General features: G+C 44.1%; 2 protein-coding genes across 3 annotated transcripts; both read right to left on the bottom strand.

The window, feature by feature from the left end:
• Positions 1–386: 386 nt before the first annotated feature.
• clk2b (CDC-like kinase 2b) lies at positions 387–11,287 on the bottom strand. 2 transcript variants are annotated; one of them, XM_010884790.4, is made up of 11 exons: positions 10,917–11,287; positions 10,188–10,275; positions 9,868–9,934; positions 9,645–9,761; positions 9,153–9,319; positions 8,815–8,909; positions 8,527–8,656; positions 8,335–8,417; positions 7,942–8,021; positions 7,760–7,850; positions 387–1,045 (listed from the first exon to the last, which is right to left on the bottom strand). In XM_010884790.4, exons 1-11 carry the CDS (start codon positions 10,974–10,976, stop codon positions 1,019–1,021), a joined length of 1,005 nt encoding a protein of 334 aa, XP_010883092.2. In that variant the 5' UTR covers positions 10,977–11,287; the 3' UTR covers positions 387–1,018. The 2 variants fall into 2 exon arrangements, with proteins under 2 accessions (XP_010883092.2, XP_010883091.2); XM_010884789.5 differs by lacking the exon at positions 387–1,045 and adding an exon at positions 5,529–5,881.
• A 3,064-nt stretch (positions 11,288–14,351) lies between these two features.
• khdc4 (KH domain containing 4, pre-mRNA splicing factor) lies at positions 14,352–22,560 on the bottom strand. Its single transcript, XM_010884788.5, has 14 exons — positions 22,394–22,560; positions 20,710–20,893; positions 20,416–20,544; positions 19,907–19,986; positions 19,406–19,458; positions 19,142–19,311; positions 18,404–18,615; positions 18,173–18,233; positions 17,543–17,600; positions 17,241–17,461; positions 16,981–17,124; positions 16,304–16,419; positions 16,116–16,204; positions 14,352–15,236 (listed from the first exon to the last, which is right to left on the bottom strand). The coding sequence occupies exons 1-14, from the start codon at positions 22,420–22,422 to the stop codon at positions 14,983–14,985; spliced, it is 1,800 nt and encodes a 599-aa protein (XP_010883090.1). The 5' UTR covers positions 22,423–22,560; the 3' UTR covers positions 14,352–14,982.
• Between the last annotated feature and the right edge of the window lie 295 nt (positions 22,561–22,855).

Here is a 22,855-nt window from a genome sequence, read left to right as displayed (position 1 = left end):
CCTGTCATCATGCACAGTCACTGACAACATTAACCACCAATGTTCTTGTTGATGTAACCCAAGACTGTGATGGAAAACCCCTACATGCTTTCGGATGAGGTCCATATCCCAATCAGTGTTATCAGAACTGTGTTGTTGCATGTGGTCTGCTTCAGACTGACAGCAACACACGGCCAAGGCTGAAGACAACTTGTCAAGACTCTAAGCCAACACTCAATCACATTCTGCCCTGATGCCAACTGAGGCCTGGGTCCAAATGGCACACAGCGTTGTGTGTTGGAGTTTTGGTGATTCAGCTAGAAGGAAATAGCAACAAGATGCCAACAGAGATCAGTAGAAAGCACCATAAATACCCAGTTAATTTTATTTTATTTTATTAAGTGCAGCAATATCTCCTGTTAGTGTTACAAAAATAAATTGAGTCAGATTACCATTTGACATATAGTTATGTACACATGGCTACTAAGCACTTCAGATAATGTAATGAGATGAAAATATACATGGATTTACAGCTGATATACACATTTAGGCTTTAGTGTGGTATATCTTCATGGAGTTGAAGAGAGTTTGAGTTTAGTCTAGTGCAGCTATTTATTTCACAATTTGGAGCTGTGGTGAGCAAATCCTTACAACACCAGCCGGTTGATCTTTCCTCAGTACATGGACTCATTGCTGTCAGTGATTGGTTTGACAGATACATTGTTGCCTGTACAGTTGTTGGTGTAGGGGAGTAGAAAGGGGTGAGTGCAATCGTCCCGGCATCACATTCCATTGCTGAGGGGAAAAAAATCTAAAATGGGCTTGTTTCGTAAATGTTCTGGGATGATTGTGTTGAAGGCAATGCTTTAGTCCACAAACAGTATCCTTGCAGACGACTTTGGGTTGCTGAGGTGTTGGATGATGTGGTGAATCATCACGCTGATAGTTTCGTCCAGAATCCTGTTGGACCTGTGGACTAACTGAGGTTGAGGAAGGTCTTAGTCATGGACAGGAATAGGCACAGTCCATGGGTCTGCAGTCATTCAAGCTGGGATGGCAGAGGGATCTGGAGATGTATGGGCAGGTGAATGGGTGAGGTGTGTGAGTATGTAAGTGAGTGTACATGTTGTGGTGAACAAACAGAACATCTACGCAAAAACAACAGTAGAAAAGGTCATTATAACATCATGAAGTTTATACTGTCACTACATAATAAAAACGTAGTTAACAATTTCCAATTACAGCTGTACAAAAATAGGTAGTGTGTGTGTGTCTGTAATGCAGTTACAGGCTGTTCACATAGTTGAGTTATTTATTGTTTAGATACTCTTTCAAGAGGAAAACGTTTGAAGGCTTCTGACAGGTTTTTTGGTACATTGTTTTAAGTATTCAGTGAATTATTTAACATAGTTATATCTTGAACACCTGGTTCATTTGTTTGAGTATTTAATATAATTATGACTACTATAAGATATTATTGGACATACTACATACTTCTATATATTACTTCTATATTTTCCAAATTGCAGAATAATAGTTAATACATCCAAATTATGAAATAACACATAAGAAATCATGTAGTAACCAACAAAGCGTTAAACAAATCAAAATACATTTATATCATACATATTTATTTTAGATTATTCAGTGTAGCCACACTCTCAGTCTTGAAGGAGTTCCAAAAGTTCCTGAGCAATTGTTGGCTTCCTGTCTTTCACTCTGTGATCCAACTTATCCCAAATCATCTTATTAATTGGTTTGAGTGCGGGTGATTGTGGAGGTCAGCTTATCTGATGGAGCACCATCCCTCTCTTTATGGTCAAACAGCCCTTACTCAGCCTGAAGGTGTGTTTTGGGTCATTGTCCTGTTGAAAAACAAACGATAATCCCACCACAAGCATACACAGATGGTATGGCGTATCACTGCAGAATGCTGAGGTAGCCATGCTGGTTTAGTATGCCTTGAATTCCAAATAAATCCCAGAGACCAGAAAAGTACCCCCACACCATCACACCTCACCCTGTCTCTGTCTGTAGTCCCCTCCTCCTTCAAACAGACCAAAATCCCTGTACTGAAGAAACCTTTCATCACCTGCCTGATTGACTACCACCCTGTAGCACTAATCTCCATCATCATGAACTGCTTCAAGCAGCTGGTCAGAACTCACATCTGCTGGAGCCCCACTGGATTGCATACTCAGTCCCTTCCTGTACTCCCTGTTCACACATGACTGTGTGGCCACACAAAGCTTGACCATCATCCTCAAATTCGGAGACGACACTACCATCCTGGGTCTCATCTCCAACAACAACGAGACCGCATATAGTGAGGAGGTAAGGAACCTGGCTACATCTTCTCTCTCAACATCTGCAAGACTAAAGACATGATCGTGGACTTCAGGAAGCAGCGGAGGGGGGTCATGCCCCCATACACATCAATGGAGCTGAAGTGAAGAGTGTCTCCGAATTCAAGTTTCTCTGTGTGCTCATCAATGATGACCTCACTTGGTCCAGACAAGGAAACTCGGCAGTGAATACTGCCCAAAAACAACTATACTTCCTGAGCAGACTCAAGAAAATTGGCATGTCTTAAAAAACTTCTCACCAACTTCTACAGGTGCACCACAAGCATCCTCTCGGCCAGCATTACTGCCTGATATGGCAGCTGCTCCGCTGAAGGCCGCAAGTCTCAAAAACAGTTTTTTCCCTCAGGCCATCAGGCTCCTCAACCAGCAACAATGATCCATGATCATACTGATCACACACAAACTTTCCAGATGCTCTGATGTCCTTTCAAGTACTTTTAATGGGTATTAAAATATTCCTTTGCATGTACCATTCATAAGCATATTACACTCTTTAATACTCAATACCTCTACCATACTCTTCACACTCCCCATCCTACCCTTTCTATAATTGATGCTAGTTAAAAATGTTAAGTAAATTACTGCCATTCCTGCCATATCTTTAATATTCAATACTACTACCAATATTGCTGCTAGTTTACAGTGTTTACGAATATTATTGCTTTATCTTCTTGCTTTATTTTTGCTGTGTATGTATTATTATTCTTAAATTCTCACTATTTAGTTGTAGTGTGCTATGTCACCATTCATAAGCTTATTACACTCATATATATCTATAATATTCAATAACTCTACCAACTGATGCTTGTTTACACTTATGTATTTTACTGCCATACTAGCCATATCTAAATGTTAAATAATACTACCCAGAATGCTGCTAGTTCTACAGTACTCTTCTTTTTTTGCAGGACCACGTAAGAGGAGCCGGCCTAGAAGAGTGACTGTCTCATACTGAGTGAGTCCATCAGTCCATCCCTGACTGACTGACTGACTACCCCTTGTTATATAGCGTAGTGTTTAGAGACACAGGCTACGGAACAACAGGTTCGACATCTGTAACAGTTAAACACATTATACCTGATGTTCAGGACAGACAAAAACTTTGCTGGTTATAACCATATGTAGCTAAGTAATAGGAAACCTAAAATGAAACAGTTCTGGTGGATATTAGGATTTGTTTAGGACAGACAAACACTTCGCTGCGTACACAATACTCTCTCGTCTTTTCACTTGACATAAGTCAGTTATCGTCACCTATATTGATAGATTCTCAATGTCATTCACGAATGGCTAATTAGCTGTTAAAAACGCCAGTGGTGAAAGAGGATTTGTTCAGAAAAAAACTGTTTACCTGTGGTGATGGCCAAACGAGGCTTCATTAGTGTTATTTTAGCAGCAGGATATTATGCTGGCAGCACTCAGATTTTCATTATCACAATAAAATACATAATTGAAATGTATAAGGCCATATAGTTAACAATCTAGCACGTAAAAAAACGGAAAGAACAACACAAGAATGGACATAAAATGAAAGACTAGATTGTTAAATATATCGCTTATATAGTTCAATGATGGCTTTTATTTTGAAAAAGTAAATCTGAGTTAGCGCTGCTAGCATAATATCCTGCTGCTAGACGAACGGCCATCTGTTTACTGTTATATTGCGACTATTTCTGGTGGAATTCGTATTATGTTTTAGGATTTGTTCAGGATAGTCAAACACTTCGCTGGCTACACGATTCTCTCATCTTTTCACTTGACGTTAAAGTCTGTTATTGTCACCTATATTGATACAGTAGTTATATCAATGTCATTCACGAATGGCTAATAAGCTGTTAAAACGTACTGAAGTGGCAAAAGCCATATGGTTAATAGATGCTATTTGTGGTGGTTGTACAATTAAATAGAAACGTTACAAAGTTTAACAAAATGCATAATGGTGTCTAGCGACATATTACTGGCTAATAAGCTTTTAAAACGGCCAGTGGCAAAAGTCATGCAGTTCTAATAGTATAGATACTATTTGTGGAGGAGGGAAACTTAATAAGAAACATTACTCAGTTTAACACAATGGTTAATGGTGTCTAACGAAATATTCAAACTTGACGTGATGTTAATGCATGACAATATTATATATAACGTCAATATGCCATACTGACACCTGGCATACTAACACCCAGCAAATGGTCAGCTCTGTGGTGTAGTGGTTAAAGACATACCTTTTCACATGGGTTACCTGGGTTTGAATCTCGAGAGAGCATCCACGAACAACACCTCTTATTGCGGGCCGGCTGAATTAGGCTTGTCTGGTTTCTTGTTAAACTGCTGCTAGTATACAGTGTTATGTATACTGCTGCTTTTTTCTGGCTATATTTTTGCGTATATACTGTATTGTTCTTAACTCTCACTACGTAGTTGTCGGGTGCCATGTCACAATAATTTAATTGTGCAGGATGACGCTGTGTTGTTCAGTGCATTTGACAGATAAACCTATAAGACTGACTGATTTTAAACTTGAAAACCATGCTTCATGGTGGGACTACACCATGAGACCACATCGTGGACCACTCCCACTCTACTTCTTACAAAGAAACAGCGGTTGGAGCCAAAAATCTGGAGCCAAAAAACTGGACACATCACCAAAGAACACATTTCAACCAGTCTAATGTCCATTTCTCATGTTTCTTGGACCAAGCTGGTCTCCACTTCTTATCGGTGTCCTTCAGTTGTGGTTTCTTTGCAGCAATTTAACCATGCAGGCCGGATTCACACAGTCTCCTGTGAACAGTTGATGTTGAGATGTGTCTATTACTTTATTTGGGCTGCAATCTGAGTTGCAGTTAATTGCCAATTTCTGTGACTGGTAACAAACCTATCCACTGCAGAAGAGGTTACTCTGGGTCTTCCTTACCTGTGGCGGTGCTCATGAGATCTAGTTTCATCATTGCACTTGATGGGTTTTGCGATCGCACTTGAAGAAATGCTCAAAGTTCTTTACGTTTTCCTCATTGACTGATCTTCATGTCTTGAGGTAATGACGGACAGGTTGAGTGAATGAAAAGAGTGTGCAAAGCTGTCATCAAGACAAAGGGTGGCTTCTTTAAAGAAACTACAACATGAAATGTATTTTGATCTGTTCAAAATTGGTAACACTATGATTCCATGTGTTATTTCATTTTGAAGTCTTTGCTATTATTCTACAATGTGGAAAATAGTAACCTTTATGGAGTAGGTGTGTCCAAGCGTTTGACTGGTACAGTATATCACTAAGTGTCAACGAAACCCTGAAGAGGTGTAACAGACTATCCTTCCACCTCAGAGAAAATCCACTGTTGGGGTGTACATCCATTTTGAGGGTTAGAGGACAGGGGTCATTGTCAGATGTCCCAGGCTAAGCTGTGTCTACGGAGTGGAAGGAAAAAGGGGTGACAAAGGGCTGATGAGAGAGGGAGGCGTTTGGAGGGCTCATATACTAGCATCTTCTTCAACAGGTCAAAGAACTGATGATGCTCCTCCGCTTCTGATAACCGATATCTCTGAGAAAAAAGTGAGAAATGGACAGTTCAGGGAGAGAGATGATAAGGCAAAGGAAATATTGTCTGTAAAGTTCCAGGTAACGAGGGTACTGAATCTCTTTGTAATAACGAGGACAGTGAAAAATCTGTTTTTGTCTCTCAAAGTTCATGAAATTAAATAATTACTAAGGTTGAAGCAGAGATTCTCCATTAAAATGTTTAGGGTTATTTGTGCATTTATTGCTTTACCTATTTACAAAAAGTATTTACAGTGGATATAAAAAGTCTACACAACCCTGTGAAAATGCCAGGTTTTTGTGATGTAAAAGAATGAGACAAAGATAAATCATGTCAGAACCTTTTCTTTACATCTCAGAGCAAAAGCCATGGTCCGCAGAGAGCTTCCAAAGCATCAGAAGGATCTCGTTGAACGATATCAGTCAGGAGAAGGGTGCAAAATATTTTCCCAAGCATTAAATATACCATGGAAGACAGTGAAGACAGTCATCATCAAGTGGAGAAAATATGGCACAACAGAGACATTAACAAGAACTGGATGTCCCTCCAAAATTTATGAAAAGACGAGAAGAAAACTGGTCAGGGAGGCTTCCAAGAGGCCTACAGCAACATTAAATATGAATGGGGTAGGTTGGCAATGTCTTTCTTACAAAGAAAAACATCCAAGCCTGGCTGAAGTTTGCAAAAACAAACATCAAGTCCCCCAAAAGCAAGAGGGAAAATGTTTTATGGTCTGATGAAACCGAGGTTGAACTTTTTGGCCATAATTCCAAAAGGTATGTTTGGTGCAAAAACAACACTGCACATCACCCAAAGAACACCATACCCACAGTGAGGCATGGCGATGGCAGCCTCATGTTTTGGGGTTGTTTTTCTTCAGCTGGAACCGGGGCCTTAGTCAGGGTGGAGGGAATTATGAACAGTTCCAAATACCAGGCAATTTTGGCACAAAACCTTCAGGCGTCCGTTAGAAAGCTGAAGATGAAGTTAACCTTTCAGCACGACAATGACCCAAAGCACACATCCAAATCCACAAAAGCATGTCTTCACCAGAAGAAGATTAACATTTTGGAATGGCCTAGCCAGAGCCCAAACCTCAATCCAATTGAACATCAGTGGGGTGATCTGAAGAGGGCTGTGCACAGGAGATGTCCTCGCAATCTGACAGATTTGGAGCACTTTTTCAAAGAAGAGTGGGTAAATATTGCCACGTCAAGATGTGCCATGCTAATAGACTCCTACCCAAAAAGATTGAGTGCTGTAATAAAATCAAAAGGTGCTTCAACAAAGTATTAGTTTAAGGGTGTACACACTTATGCAACCAGGTTATTGTGATTTTATTTTTTTTAAATTCTCTCAAAGTTTTCAGTTTGTTTTTCAATTGAATTGTTCACGTTATAGGTCACATTAAAGGTGGACTTTTTATATCCACTGTATAAACGCTCCCCATAGTCCAGGGCACCAACATATTATAGGACAATTGGCTTCGCCGGTGCTTCTAGTTTGTCACATATGTTCGATCACCAAATTTGTACAGTCGTAAGAGAGCTGTGGATGTAAAGTCTTGGTTCTAGACTTTCCTTTTGTTTTTTAATGTCTGCTGTTGGTGTCTGTCAACATGAGGACCAAAGAGGTGTCAATGAATGTCAAGGAAGCCATAATGAGGATGAACAATCAGAAACAAAAACAACAATTTGGAAGATAATTGAAAACAAAACCCTAACCCAGACAATACAAACAGCCTGGTAGACCAAGGCAGATCTTCAGCGGATGACCAAAGAAGGATCGTCATAATAAAGAAATGAGAAGGAAGCCCAAATAGCTGTCCAACAGATCAGAAAGTCTCTCCAGAAGGAAAAGTTATTCTAATATGTAACTCACCCATAGAGGTTTGATATGCTCTTTGACATATCGTCCAGCCTTGGAATTTTTGTTCCAGTACAAACGGCCATGATGGAAATACTTCTGTTTTCTGAAAGATAAATTTAAGAGTGTCAGTTGTTTATCATGTGTGTCTATGCTGTGCGTGCGTGTGTGTGTGTGTGTGTGTGTATTTATGCCACCTGGTTTTGCGTATCATAGCATAAGGCAGAGGCCCCAGAAGTGTCTGCATCATGGCAAGGTGCTCCTGGTTGTCATGAGTCTAATACAGAAACACACACAAACTGGTCAGCAGGAGTAAGGAACCCCCCAACTTATCACAAACTGGTCAGCAGGAGTAAGGAACCCCCCAACTTATCAGAAACTGGTCAACAGGAGTAAGGAACCCCCCAACTTATCGCAAACTGGTCAGCAGGAGTAAGGAACCCCCCAACTTATCTCGCTATTTGTCATATTTACTAAAACAACCCTTTACCCCAAACTTAACCCTGACAACCAGAATAACAGTTTTTGTATGTGAGGACAGATTTATTTTCATGGTTTTGGATGGACAGACAGACACACACTCACAATACCTGGTACAGGGTGAAGCCTACATAGTACTCAAACAGTATGCAGCCGATACTCCACACATCACACGGATGACCCCAGCCCAGCTCTGAGGGAGGAACAGGAACACATTCTACCATGCATTGTACATAGTAAATGTCCTAGACGTATGAGAGTGTGTCTGTGTGTGTGTGTGTGTGTGTGTGTGTATCTCTCACCCAGTATAACCTCAGGAGCACGGTAGTGGCGTGTAGATATGATGGCACTGTGGTGCTCGTGGTCAAATGTGGCACTGCCGAAGTCCACCAGCTTCACTGTCGGATCTTTCACCTTCATCTCATCCCGCTTCTGTGAGAGACAGACAGAGACAGACAAACAGAGAGACAAACAAACAGAGCGACAGACAGAGGTGGGGGGTTAAGGGAAAGAATAGCTTTTCATTTGTGTGTTTCTGTTTAATCGTTGGTTGTGATGGTGTATTCTGATTCTCCATGCTCTCTCTCCACCTTTTCAGCATTGTAAGTGGTGGTGTAGGCAGAGTTGACAAACAGGATGTTCTCGGGTTTGAGGTCAGTGTGGGTCAGCTTGTTGTCATGAAGAACTGCAGAGGGAACAAGATAAACCGTCCATCATCATCATATCTCAACCGCCCAGCTTTGTCAAAAGTTGCGTGCGGCAAACTGATGTACACGAATGAAACGGTGCCCTCCTGTGGTCACATAGGCCAAAACCAGACACACAGGAAAAACGCAGGGGAATTGATGTGACAGCATTACCAATCCAGGTTCTGGAGATCTACCTGCTACGTGTGATACGTGTGTGTGTGTGTGTGCGTGTCACTCACGTTTAACAGCGAGGCAGATCTGGTAGGCCATCTGGCGGATGTGATCCACTGAGTATGGCGAGAAGTTGTTGGCCTTCAGGAAGTCAAAGGTGCTTAGAGCCAAGAGCTCCATGGAGATGCACACATGACCACAGTAGTCGAACCAGTCCAGCATCTGAACACACTGACTAAAAGAAAGACAAGCCAAGACTTACGGTCAAACTCTGATGAGGCAACCCTCATTGCACTGAAAACCCCCTTTTCCCAACCCCCCCAATAATCCACCAATCACTATTCACAGCACACGACAACATTTAAATATGCAGGTCAGCAAATACCCCGGCAGACACAGTAAACGTACGAGACAGACAGTGTGTGGGAGAGACAGACAGACAGTGTGTGGGAGAGACAGACAGACAGTGTGTGAGACAGACAGACAGACAGTGTGTGGGAGAGACAGACAGACAGACAGTGTGTGGGAGAGACAGACAGACAGACAGACAGTATGCTGACTGTTTGTCGTGCGGGTCTTTCTCTTTGATTTTCTCTAGGACACTGATCTCCAGTTTAGCAGCTTCTCTGTACTTCTCTATGTTCTTAATGATCTTCAGGGCCACATGCTCCCCAGCCCTGGAAGAGACAAAGAGAGAGAGAGAGAGCGGCTGGCTTACAACCAGGCCTTGGTCTGCCTCCCACGCTCTGAACGTGTGTGTGAATTTCCATCGAGGCGTGGTACCTGTGTCGGTCCACACACTGGACCACCTTCGCAAAGGTGCCCTCCCCCAACGTCCTGACCAGCTCATCTGATGGGGAACAGAAGGACAGTAAACAGACGGGTGGAGTACAGGAACGGGTGGAGCCCATCCCCTGGTTCTGTAGTGAGGCAGTGGGATGGACAGGTATTCCCCTTGGACAGGGTGCTAGAGCCTACAGCCCTCTGTCTGAGATGGTCAGTAACATTCACCCATCACATCTCTTCGCTGTACGAAGACTAGAGGGCAGTGGACAGGGATTGAGGCTAATGGGCTGGTACATGGCAAGGTAAATGGGGCCTACATCTGTCTTGCAACACATCTCCATTCTCGTAGGACAGGTGACCATCTCCAGACGCCTTCTCCTTTTCGGGCCCCTCACTGCTGGTCCGCTAAAGGTCAGAGGTAAGGGGTCAAGGGAGGGGGCAAGCGATTAGACGGTACTAGCGGGTAAGTGTAAACCTCCCTTTTAATAACACACACAGAATGCAACACACAAACAGAGAGAGAAATCGTCTGTTTTGACCCTGGACCGCTGAACAACATTTGAACAGAATCCTTATTCACTGTGGCCTGTGTATACTGTATGCACCCTCTCCCTGCCCTGTACTAACCTGCCCTGGGGTGTAAAGGGGCTAAAGGAGAAATGTCAAGTGACAGGCTTGCCTCTATGAATCCACACCGGGACTATTTCCATCCACATTCTAAGACTGTTATTAATATAAGACGGGGGGGGGGCAGAGAGAGATGAGCCTCCTAGAGACTGGCCATTGGCTGAATGTAGATAGTGAAGACCCTAAACTGCAGTATGAACTTCATATCCTCTGTCTCCCTCTACCTCTCTGCTGTAGAGGGGAAGAACAGAGAGGCAGGGGAGGGTTGCAAAGTATTAAACGGCACTATATACATATTCACAGAAAAAAGCTAATAAAAACGTTCAAACAATATGAAAAAATTATATGGAGTGCGCACAACAGCGGAAAGGAGAGGATTAGGGAAATAAACGAGGAACAAGAGGAGGATGGGTACTCACAGAGAGGCAGAGGCAGTCCAGAAAGCTCTTAAACACCGAATACAACTCTGTCTTCCCCATAGCTCAAAACAATGAGAGGGACAGAAAGAAAAAGTGGAAAGATAGAGAGATAAGGTTGGATAAACAGAAGAAACAGCAAGGGAGAAGAGAGGATCAATTCCAAACAGCACCCAAAAGAGGAGATTACAAGAGAGGAAAGTTTGCAGAGAGGACAAACATTAATTGAGTGTAAACAGAGAAAGCAGATGAAAAGATGGGACAAAACAAAAGATACAGAGAGAACAGAAAGCAAAGCGACAGACAAGCGGATGATGAACAGAAAGTAGCTAGAAACGGAGAGGGAGAAGGCGGAGAAAGGGAGAGATATGAGAGGGATACAGTAGGACAGAGAGTGAGCTAAGACAGACTCTAAAAATAGCCATTGGTCACAGCCCCCTTGAAAAGTCCTGAGACCAGAATCAAGATGTGGCTTGTGTGTGTGTGTGTGTGTGAGAGAAGGGTGGTGTGGGCAGATCTAGTTTCCCTCCTTTAAACTCTTGTCACCTGTTTAACCCCACTTTCTGGCACAGGGTTTTTCTACAGCTGCTAACGTGGTGTGTTGTGTAAATATTGTAACAATATGCAACGTCTGCAACCTTTTAGGAATAATGTGTACTAACACTTGACCCATGCCTAGTGCCATGGCTGCTTCCGAGTAAAACACAATGTCATTTTATATCACCTTTATTTATACAGAGCAGTCTGAAATGCAGGTCTCTTTTATAGCTGAGCCATGTGTTAGAACAAGAAAAAATATATATATATATTTTATATAAAGTTAGTTCCAGAAATAATTGGACACTGACGCAAGTTTGGTTATTTTGGCTGTTCACCGAAATATATTCAAGTTACGTGTTAAATAATGTGCTTAAAGGGCTTAAGGTGCTGTGCCTCAGCTTTCATTTGAGGGATTCACATCCAAAGTGGAAGAAGGGTTTAGGAATCACAGCTCTTTAATATGTAGCTCCCTCTTCATCAAGGGATCAAAGGTAACTGACTGAAAAGCTGTGTCATATGGTGTGGCCTATTCCTTCATTATTTCTTCATCCATTAAGCAGGTACAAGGTCTGGAGTTGATTCCAGGTGTGACCCACAGCATGCAGTCAAAGGAGCTCTGAATGCCAGTAAAACAGGCCATCCTTAGGCTGCAAAAAATATAATCCATCAGAGATATAGCAGGAACATTAGGAGCGGCCAAATCTACTGTTTGGTAAATTCAGTTGATTTGGCCACTCCCAGGAGCTCTGCAACACAAAAGGGCCTGGACATCCACAGAAGACAACAGTGGTGGATGATCGTAGGATCCTTTCCATGGTAAAGAAAAACCCCTTCACATCATCCAGCCAGGTGAAGAACACACTCCAGGAGGCAGGCATATCATTATCCAAGTCTATCATAAAGAGAAGACTTCACAAGACATCAGAGAAGTGAAGACATCACAATGTGCAAACCATTCACAAGCCTCAAGAGCAGAAAGGCCAGATTAGACTTTACCAATATATGGAAAAAGCTGAGAACGGCTCATGATCCGAAGCGTACCACATCATCTGTAAAACACGGTGGAGGCAGTGTGATGACAGCCAAATTAATTCTTCACTTTACAGATGGACAATGACCTAAAACATACTGTGAAAGCAACCCAGGAGTTTTTTAAGGCAAAGACTTGACTTGGCCATAGTCTTCAATGGCCAAGTCAATCACTTGATCCCAACCCGATCAAGCAAAACTTAAGGCAGAAAGACCCATGAGCAAACAACTGAATACAGCTGTAGTAAATATATTTTTATAATCTACTAGTACTGACTGCGCTGATAACTTTACTGAGAGAACATGAACTTACTACAACTGATGTTACCCGTCTCTCAGTGACACTGGAGCAGCCTGTTATTTAATGCATGTGGATTGATGTGTATGTAGTAGTATCTGTCTGGCTGCAGGCGAGCCAGTACTAGCTGTCCCCCAAGACTTTCAGTCATTGAGCGAAACCTTAGATACCAACATCATCAAAAGCACAAGCAGACTCAGAGGATCTGTAATAATACTAGGATCCACATAGTGACCCTAATGAAATACAAAAACCCCTAGATCCTGGTGGCCTCTAGCATCTTAGGCTGACATTGTAAAGGTATACAAAAACACTCTGGAATGTATTTAATACATGATACTTTCTACACAAGAGTAAACAATAGTTTACACTATATGTAACCACCTGCCTTCTTTAAGTTCCTCCACCTTTTCCCAGTGAAACTGAAATTCAGTCTTCAGCTCCTCCACCTGACTTACTCCGATACACATTATGTCCATCAGCTCCACTCTACTGTCCTACATCCCAATGAGCTCCACATCCCTATGAGCTCCACTCTGTTGCTCCCCATCCCTGTCTGCTCCACATCCCTATGAGCTCCACTCTGTTGCTCCCCATCCCTGTCTGCTCCACATCCCTGTCTGCTCCACATCCCTATGAGCTCCACTCTGTTGCTCCACATTCCTGTCTGCTCCACATCCCTATGAGCTCCACTCTGTTGCTCCACATTCCTGTCTGCTCCAATGTTGCTTCATATGGCTGTCAGTTCCACTCTGTTTGTGTATGTTTCTCAAATCCACTGTCCCCATTTCAGCAGCATGGCACCCATGTTTTAAGTTTCATATTTTAATTGTCTTATGAAAGGTACACACAACTTGGACCATTTAAAGAAACACTTGTTGGTTCGCTCACAACAGTGCAACAGGAGAGTAAATAAGGTAAATAAATACATTAAATTAGCAGAGATAGACAATACTAATTATAGTGTGAATAAAGATAAGGATGCAAACAGAGTTAAGAGGCAGTACAGTATTTACACTTGTATCAGATTGGAGGGGGGCTGAGTGAGACTGTTTACAGGTGCAGTGGAACATAGTAAGAGTCTAAGCATTAAGGAATAGTGAAAAGGTCTGAAAGCAGCATTTCTGAAGTGTGAGTGTGGCCAGTAAATGAGTGTGTTTGTGTGGTTGAGTGCAGTCAGCCCAGTGGAGGCAGTCAAATGGTTTGTAAATAAAAGCCATCTCTAAACTGGTTGCCATGGGATCCAAAGTTGTCCAGCTGCAAAAATAAATAAGGGAAGATCTCAGTTCCCTTCCGAAAACCATTTGGTGAAAAAGCCGGAGGCCCCTCAAGGAGAGTGGATATGAAGGAGTGTGCAATCACGAGCCTGCCCACTGCTTGGACCCAATACAGAGGAATGTAACAGGTGTCATCAGTGGAACATTGACAGCATGGCCAAGGACAGTGTAACAGGTACAGATGATTCATTTAAGCCCATGGTGTTAGAGAATCACACCTATCATTTAGTTTAGCCACCTTCCTATTTGGCTTTTTAACGGAAAAATGTTTTGAAATAAACTCATACACAGAGATAAATAATGTCAATTTATTCCACAAAAACATGAGAACTGTGGAGTCAATAGCATTTCCTAAAAACCCAACTCCTGTGTCTGTATCATCAGAGGGAGACGTGAGTAACAATGGGAAAGCAAAAAGTGGTAGGGTGAAGGGCTTATTTTACACAAGTCATTGTGAATGTATCGATTCTCTTCCGCCTCCGTTTTCTACAACAGTAAAACCAGAGGTGGATCATTCATGAGCAGGTAAAAACATGGTTCTATTATTCAACATGTACATTATCAGTTCCTCAGCCGCGTCTCTTATTCCAAGCTCAAACAGAGTACAGCTGAATCGGGCTCTCTGGGTGTACATCTGGGGCTTCCAGCTGTTTTAGCATTCCAGCCATCGTCTCTCACATCAACCTGTTGGCTGCAGCTGAGCCAGTTCATGAGCCTGTCAGCTTAGTCCACAGAAACACCTCTTCCCCGCTGGGCCCACGACAAACACGTTGTAAGGAAATCTAAGTCACGTCAAAAGAAGATCTATCCAGTAGAAGACCAGGTAGGGCTGATAGTTCAGGGGGAGGAAGGGAGTGGGATATAAGCGTTTGGGGAGGGGCTCATCAGAAGACCCGTGGTGTTGGAGAAGGGTGGGGGTCCTGTGCTATGGGGCCATCCAGAAGGGCATAGGCTGCGTGGTCTGTGCCTGCTGTGTTTTGGCACGTTGGGGCGGTGGAGGCGGGCTGCGGTACCCCAGAGTCCAGCCCGCAGATGATGTGGGTGTGGAGTGGGTTGCCCCAGCGAGGTTACCGTGGTTACCTGCTCCCAAGGTTTTGGGGTTGGAGTGATCCTCCTCTTCATCCGAGGAGTCGCCAGTGTACGCAACAAGGCCGGTTTTCATCCTCTTAACTGGCGGCTCTGAAAGAGGAGAGAGGGAGAGAACAGAGAAAGGGAGATGGGAGAACAAAAGAAGGGGTGTGGAGAGGGGGACCGCAGAGAAAAAGAGAGAGAACACAACCAAAGACCAGCAAAAAGGTTTCAAAAACAGCAGTTGGAAGTTAATCGTTTATCAACAACATTTTTGGGAGAGAAACAGTTAATAGAGTGCATTGTGTTTGGAAGCAGGGGTGTGTTAGGTAGAGGAGGAGGGGCATGGGTCAGCGGCAGCAGTCATTGGTCGGTGGGGAGCCACCGTCACCATCGTTAGGGCCATCCAATCATGATGCAGGACAACGCCACAGGAGAAGAGCCCCACCCCCATCCAGCATCCCCCCAGAGAGACATGGAAGAGAAGAAAAACACAGAGAAAGAGAGAACACAAAAAAAAGAGAGTCTCGTTAGTGAGGGAGTCACACACGGGCACAGACACTCTGATGACGTCATCAGAAAGGGACGGGCGGTGAAGGGACAGCACCGGCAACATGGAGAGAGGGGCCCCAATCACAAACCCATACCTAGCCCCTAGAGACCGCCAACCTCTCAAACCATCCCAGAGATGTAGGCAGTATGGTACTAGCTCCACCTTGCCCTTTGCGGAGCCTATTGTGGGGTCGATTTGGGATCGGTGATGAGACGGTTTCCTCAAGGAAGGGTGAGGATCAAAGCTGCTACTACACTAAAACCTGTTCTGTCACTTGTTACAGCATGTTTGCATGCATAATGCTATTTGTCTCTGGCTGCTGAAAACCAAGTGCAGGGTGCAGTGCAAGTCTGACAGGATGGGAGGGGTGAAGGCATCCAGGGTTGGGTTTAAGGGCAGGGGCGGGGTCAGGGAATTACATGGGGCGGGGCCCTTACCCAGGGGCCCTTGCAGCGCCCTCCTCTCCTCCATCTTGGGTCTTACTCCTCCATTCATCGGCATCGGCGGCGGAGGCATCAGCTGCCTACTGTAGGACAGAGAGTTGGTGTTACACTACCACCAATCAACAACAAACAAAAGCCTCCACAACCGGTGCCTCAGGGACCCGTGTCCACCAATCCCCTACCTGTCCCTCTCCCTCGGCGGCCCGGAGGAACTCGGTGGCGGGGGTCCTGAAGCCTCAGGGGCGGGGCTGCCCACAGGGAAGCCTGCACCTAAATTAGTCATATGAATGGGTCCATGCTATGAGCAGAAAAACACACAGGCGCATTAGCACACATTCTCCCCTGATTAGGCCCTGCCCTAACTCACTACCAAGAAAATAGCCCTGCATAACAAACCAAAAGTAGTACACTAATTCTCCTGAGTGGAATTGAACTGCAATGTTATTTTCCCTAAAACATATTTCCCTTTCCAAAACACAGTATTTAGTTCAATCAAGGTCACACATGCTCTGATTACACATGTAACAAAATAAGAATGGACTGTAGAAAATGAATAAAATAATAGAATATTGTTAAATTAAGGGCAGACATTTCAATATGTTGATGTTCATTTAATCGTTATCCAACAATACCTTTTCTGAATCTCCATAATCTGAAAGTTTAAATAATCCAGATACAGACTGACTCAGGTAATTACTGAGCTATGGTTACAACAATGTTTTTCTTTGAACGTCATATGATCTATTAGGAAGAAAAACAAGTTGACACTGAAAAGACAGATACTGGAGCACATTCAAAATGGTCTGTAGAATAGAACACACAGGATCTACAGTGAGAGAGCGAGCACAAGATAAATCACCTGGTATCCCAGCAGGCCGCTGTCCCTCTCGTCTGGCACCTCCTCTGTGAAGCGTCTTTTCTGCGGTGGATTGGATGAGACAGCAGGAGGCGGTGCTTTGGGCGGGGCCGGAGCTGAAGGTGGGAAAGGAGCAGGGGGGAGAGACTGGAAAGAGACAGAATGCAATCCAGGTTCAATAAATCTTGGTCTGATAGTTTCCAAACAAGGACATAGTAAAAACGTGTGTCCCCGTAGGTGTGTGTGTGTGTGTAAACTCTCACCTGTGGTAGACTGATAGGGGCGGGGGGCAGAGTGTACTGGCTGGGAGGGGGGTGACCAGCGGGCACACCAGGTGGTATGGGAGGGGGGACAGTATAGGGTGGAGGAACGGGCTGGGTCTGGGGAGGAGGTACAGGGAGGGGGTAGCTGGGCTGGTAGCCTGCTGGGGGGTAGTAGGGGGGCTGTGGGGGCATCCCATTGACCATAGGGGGCTGCATGAAGCCTTGAAGAACAGAGGAACACGTCAGTACACATTGACACAGTGGCGCCTTCGATATGAAGGAGTAGCGAGCATGGAATCTACCTTGTGTGGGCATCATGGCGCTCATTTGGTTGAGGAAGCGAGAGTACTCCGCGTGTACCTGGAGGAAGACAGAACAGACTGTCAGACCCAGCAGCCAAACACAGCCACGGGGAGGTCTGGGGCGCACCCCAGGTGGTATGTTTTTTGGCAAGAAATGCCTGCTTCGGTCCCCCCGGGTCAAAATCACCCATATTCAAAACAACCAGCTCATGGGTTATAATGATTTCATAACACATTTGCTGGTTCTAATAGTCGTTTTAGTAAAACAAACTCCAGTCCAGGGTAAACACTCATTTGGAGCAGCCCAGACAAAAAGCAGTGCATACAGCCAGGCATAACAGTGACCACTGACAGTACTGAAACAGCAGTGTTCTGGCTGTCTGACCACATAGGCCCCATGCAAGTTAAAACCATTAGGCTCAATAGACAGACTAGGTACGTGGTCACAAACTAAATCCCACGACAGAATTGTTTCGGCCGAACCCATAAAAACGCAACCCCCTGTGGAAGATGAGCCCCAGATTTACAGACGGGATATGTTCCATAACAAGGCACTTGAAATGAGAGGGCGTCATACAGAGCAGAGACAAGGCAGGCAGTCAGTCAGTCAGCACCCGGACAGACACTCACCGTCTGGAGAAGGTTTTCACACAGCGTCTTGGCTGCAGCAAGGCCCTCTGGTTTGGGATGACTGGGGAGAGACAGAGGATACATGGGTTCATGTGTCTGACCGTTAGGCGCTGTGGGGGATTAAATACATGTTCATCGGTATGACCTCTTAGACTCTGACAACACGGCTACTGTCCTCCTGTAGATGTACATGGGTTCAGGACCTTCCGGAGTTCAGGGAGAGGAACCTACCTAATGTAGATGTACATGGGTTCGAAAGCCTCTCTCCCGGAGGCGGGCTCCAGACAGCCTGATCCCTTCCCCCTGATGAACACCTTGGCCCCTGTCTCCGCCTGGATGTGCTGCAGGTAGGAACAGTTTGGCCCTTCCACCCGCTCCTTCACAGAGAAGCCCTGGATAGCGTGCTCGAGACCCACAAACAACTTGTCCTGTACATAGTGCATCTGGAAAGGGGAGGACATGAATGTGAGGCTTAAAGATCCACGAATGAAGAAAATGGTTCAATTTGAGTGGATACATTTATATTTCAGACAGAAAGTTTGTTTTTCTCTCCTTTTGGGAATCAGAAGAATTATTCAAAATGTTTCCTAACAACAAAAATGTAGACTTTAAGCCCAACCACAACATAACCCCTAAAACTAACCTGAATTTGTGAACCTGAATTTTACACTAACCCTTAACAAGAAAGAGTCCTGAACTGTCAGGTTCTACTGCCTTGTGGAGACTAGGAGTCCAAACATGTATAGCAAAACCAGGATCACATACAGACATTACCCAGGACGGAAAACACACACACACACACACACACACACACACACACACACACACACACACACACACACAGACATTAGCCCGGCCTGAGAATCCACACACAGACATTACCCCGGACTGAAAATCCACATAGACATTACCCCGGACTGAAAATCCACATAGACATTACCCCGGACTGAAAATCCACATAGACATTACCCCGGACTGAAAGTGCGGTCTGTGATGGTGGTTCATGGGGGGCAGTGAAGGAGGTGGAGGGTTGTGTTGCTGGTAGACTGTGACCGTGGTTCCAGTTCCACTGTAGGAGGAGGAGGTGGCAGCCTTCACAACCCCGTTAGTTATGATCTCCTTGATACGGTTCACAGCCCCTGGGGAGGGACAGACGGATGGGATCATCAACACATAGGGAACAAGGGTCCGGGTGCTGATCTTAATGAGTAGAGGGAGATGATGTGTACTAACGGTCAACCAGTTCCCTGGTCTGTCCCTGGACGTGGAGGTAGAGGGGCCGGTCCCTGCTCACACAGACAAGTGCTTCATTAGGAATCAGAGAAAACATATCGCACAATCCTGGTGTGCAAAGCTTACGGAGTTATTCAAGAAGACAGATGTAATCACAGCCCATGGTGTTTTGAACATGTTTATACTCAGGGGAGTTAATATTTATTTAAGCATATTATTGATGTTTCTATATTAAACAAAAAAATTAAGAAATATTAATTGTGTATTCATGAGTAATCTAAATAAATGTATAATTATGAACATTGTCTATGAAAACAATACAAATATCACCTCTACTGATTCATCTAAATTTGAGCAATTCAGAGAATAAGGGCCCTCGAGAGCATTTCAAAGTAATGGTGGTCCCCAGAACAACATTTTTTGGAAACCATAGATAGATTAGTAACCACTAAGCTGGTTGAAATAATGGTGCTAATAAAGCATCCGTGAATAGCAACTCACCCTTGTAGAGCCTTGTTCTTCTCCTCTGCTGCCATGTACCGCCCCCTGGTGGACACAGCAGCGCCACTCACTCTGCTGATCTGTACACAAAACAAAGAAGCAGAAGTGGGCCAACCGTCCACCAAACTCATTTTTAAGGACATGCAATTTTTTAAAGTTATTAATTCAAAGATTGTTGTATCATAATGAGTTGGATGATAAGAAGAATTGCTAAAAACAAGACCACAAAAAATGACTGCGAGGAAAACAGTAGACTAGATGAACTGTTTGATTCGGTCTAGCCAAGAGCACAGTCTGATCTTCGTCAATTCCCTGCTCTGGTGTGCAGTTGTCAAAATGAATTGCGTACAACCAGGTATGAACAAACAACGTCTCTGCCATTTCTCCCTTGAGGTTTGTAGCTATTCATCTCGCCACCCCCACCTATCTGTATCTGCCAGAGGGGCTCTTGGTAACTCGGTCTATCATCAGTGAATTCATAGGCTCATAGTGACATCCTCAGCTCCCACCTCATCCTGTGTCTGCCCACGAGTCAGGAGGTTCCGACATGTGAGAGGAACGTCGTTGATCTCCACCTCCGCCACCACCAGGTCATCCTTAGCTTTCATGGGTGGCTGGGGCTTCCCGGCACCCACAACCTGGTGAAGACAGTGATTAAAGGTAAAGGATGACAAAAGAGAACGGGCAAGACTGGTTCTGTGTGATCTTGCCTGAATCGGCCTACCTTTGGAGGAAACGTATTTCCATTGTTAGAGCGGGTGCTAGATTATCTTGTCGCTATCATAGATACTCTCTGCCCTTACCTTCTCCGGGGGCCCGGGGGGTCCTATCTGAGACGGCTTGAGCTTGCCTTTAGCCACCAACATGGCGTTGATCTTAGCAGCCACGGCAGCTGCAGCGTCCAGGGCCCCTGTAGGGGCTGCCTCCGCCTCCCCCATCTGGCCCGAACCAGGACCCGGGCCCGGCTGGTCCCATTTACTACGCCGACTGGGGAACGGGGGAGGAGGGCAGGGAAGAGAGCACATGCGAGTGAATGGGACAGATATGCAGGGTGAAGGCATAAAGGAAAGGGAGGGCAGGGCCACATTTCTGACGCCTAAACCATTTCTCTTGCGCAATCGAATGAGGTGTGCTCACATATCTTTTGCTTAAACAAAAAAGAAGAGGGAGAAGTGGAGAGGGGTAATTTTACCCAGGGACAAAGGGAGGCGCGTGAACTGACCAATCACAGTATGTGAACTTAATCCAAACAAAAGACGGATAAAAGATAGTGTAACTGCTGAAAACCCCCCCCAGTCGAAACCCAACACGTCCAAAACAAACCAAATGTACGCAATCCACGCACCAACTTTCAAGTGAAAGTATAAATTCACATAGAGACAAATGTTCTTTTTATCCAGTTCCAGTAGTATGTGACTACATGGCAAACGGATAATGAACTACTGAAAACATGCTTATGCGTCAGGTTCGTACCCTACTGGACATACCATAAGGTTTCATCTAAAGGCTGCTTATCAAAATATATTTTTTCATTTTTATTTGACAGGAACATTTTATTTGCTGAAAGTGCAGTGGGCCAGACTGAAACCCACAGTGCAGCAGGTGTGTGTGGCGCAGGATCAACCAAAGACAAACACACAGCTATACTGAGGTCACACACACACTTGGTGCTGCTACTATTCATTTTATAACTGGTCCTCCCCCACCAATATGTACAAAACCTAAACAACCTGTACACCAACACATAGACCCACTCAACAACTCCCTGTTAACAGACATCATTATTCGTGCTATTCCATTACATATTAATCTGGATGTGTTTGTTTCATGCTCTTCTTATGTAGCCTGTAGCCTACTGTAAGTTATGAACATCAGGATGTTTTCCCTAAATCCATTACTATTTTCATTTTTTAACTCCAACGAACAACCGGCTTAACTTTGTGTAGCTGGCATCTTATATTGTTGTTTTCGAAAACACAGAAGCCAGTCGGTAACAAGCAACAACAAAAATTAGAACTTTTTGCAGGCTGGCTGGACTACTAGCAAATAAATATTATTCTAGTCATACCGACAAAGATATATTAACTAGCCATTACTGGAGGTGCAGTAGCTACTAATAAACAACAAAACTAGCTAGTTGTTTTGGCAAGTACTACAGTAAACAACAGCTTTTTTAGCTAGAAGCAACTGTAACGTTGGTTACAAAGTGAAGTTAGTTGGCTAGCCAACTAATATCGACTCATAAACAAGAAACTGAACGATCTAGGATAGTCAACTACTCTACAGTATGGTAGCTATCTTATGGTAGCTACGACGTTGGCTAGTCGCTAGACCATGTAGCCAGCTAGCAAGCTTGGGTAGCTAGCTAGTTACAAACACTCCGCCATTACATTACATTACATTACGTGAGGCCTGCTACTAAGAGTTGAACAAGTCTGCGGTAAAATGTTCCGTGAAAACTCAGCGTTCAATGCTCTTGCAACTCACCCGCCGTTTTGCGTTCCAACAAATGACATCAATCTTCTATTTGGTTGAATTTTTTTGTTATAACACCACTAACTCCAATAGACTTCCAAGATAGCTTGTCCAGACAGTGGTGTGTACTGCAAGGTATGTCACTGTGTGCTATTTTTTCCACTTCCGTTTTTTGGGGAAACAGAATTTTGCTTCCTTCCCTCGGTGTTGGGTGACGCTTGGGGGCGGGCAATGTTATCTATGCTTCTTTCTATAATATACATTTCTAATAATTTATAATATAAACTTTCAATTCAGATGGGCTTTTTCGGGGTACTTCATTGGCATGGGAAACATTTGTTTACACTGTCAAAGCAACGCTATCAGTGATAAATCCTTACCGTAGTATAATTAACTAATGAGGTGTATAACAGTTAGCCAAGAGAAACATTAGTAATAATCACAAATCACGTATATACCGTGCATAGCTACCGT

This window comes from Esox lucius, chromosome 20 (genome assembly GCF_011004845.1).
Source record: "Esox lucius isolate fEsoLuc1 chromosome 20, fEsoLuc1.pri, whole genome shotgun sequence".
Classification (NCBI taxonomy): Eukaryota; Metazoa; Chordata; class Actinopteri; order Esociformes; family Esocidae; genus Esox; species Esox lucius.
Note: the sequence above shows the minus strand (reverse complement) of the source record. Positions and strands in the feature narration are given on the sequence as shown.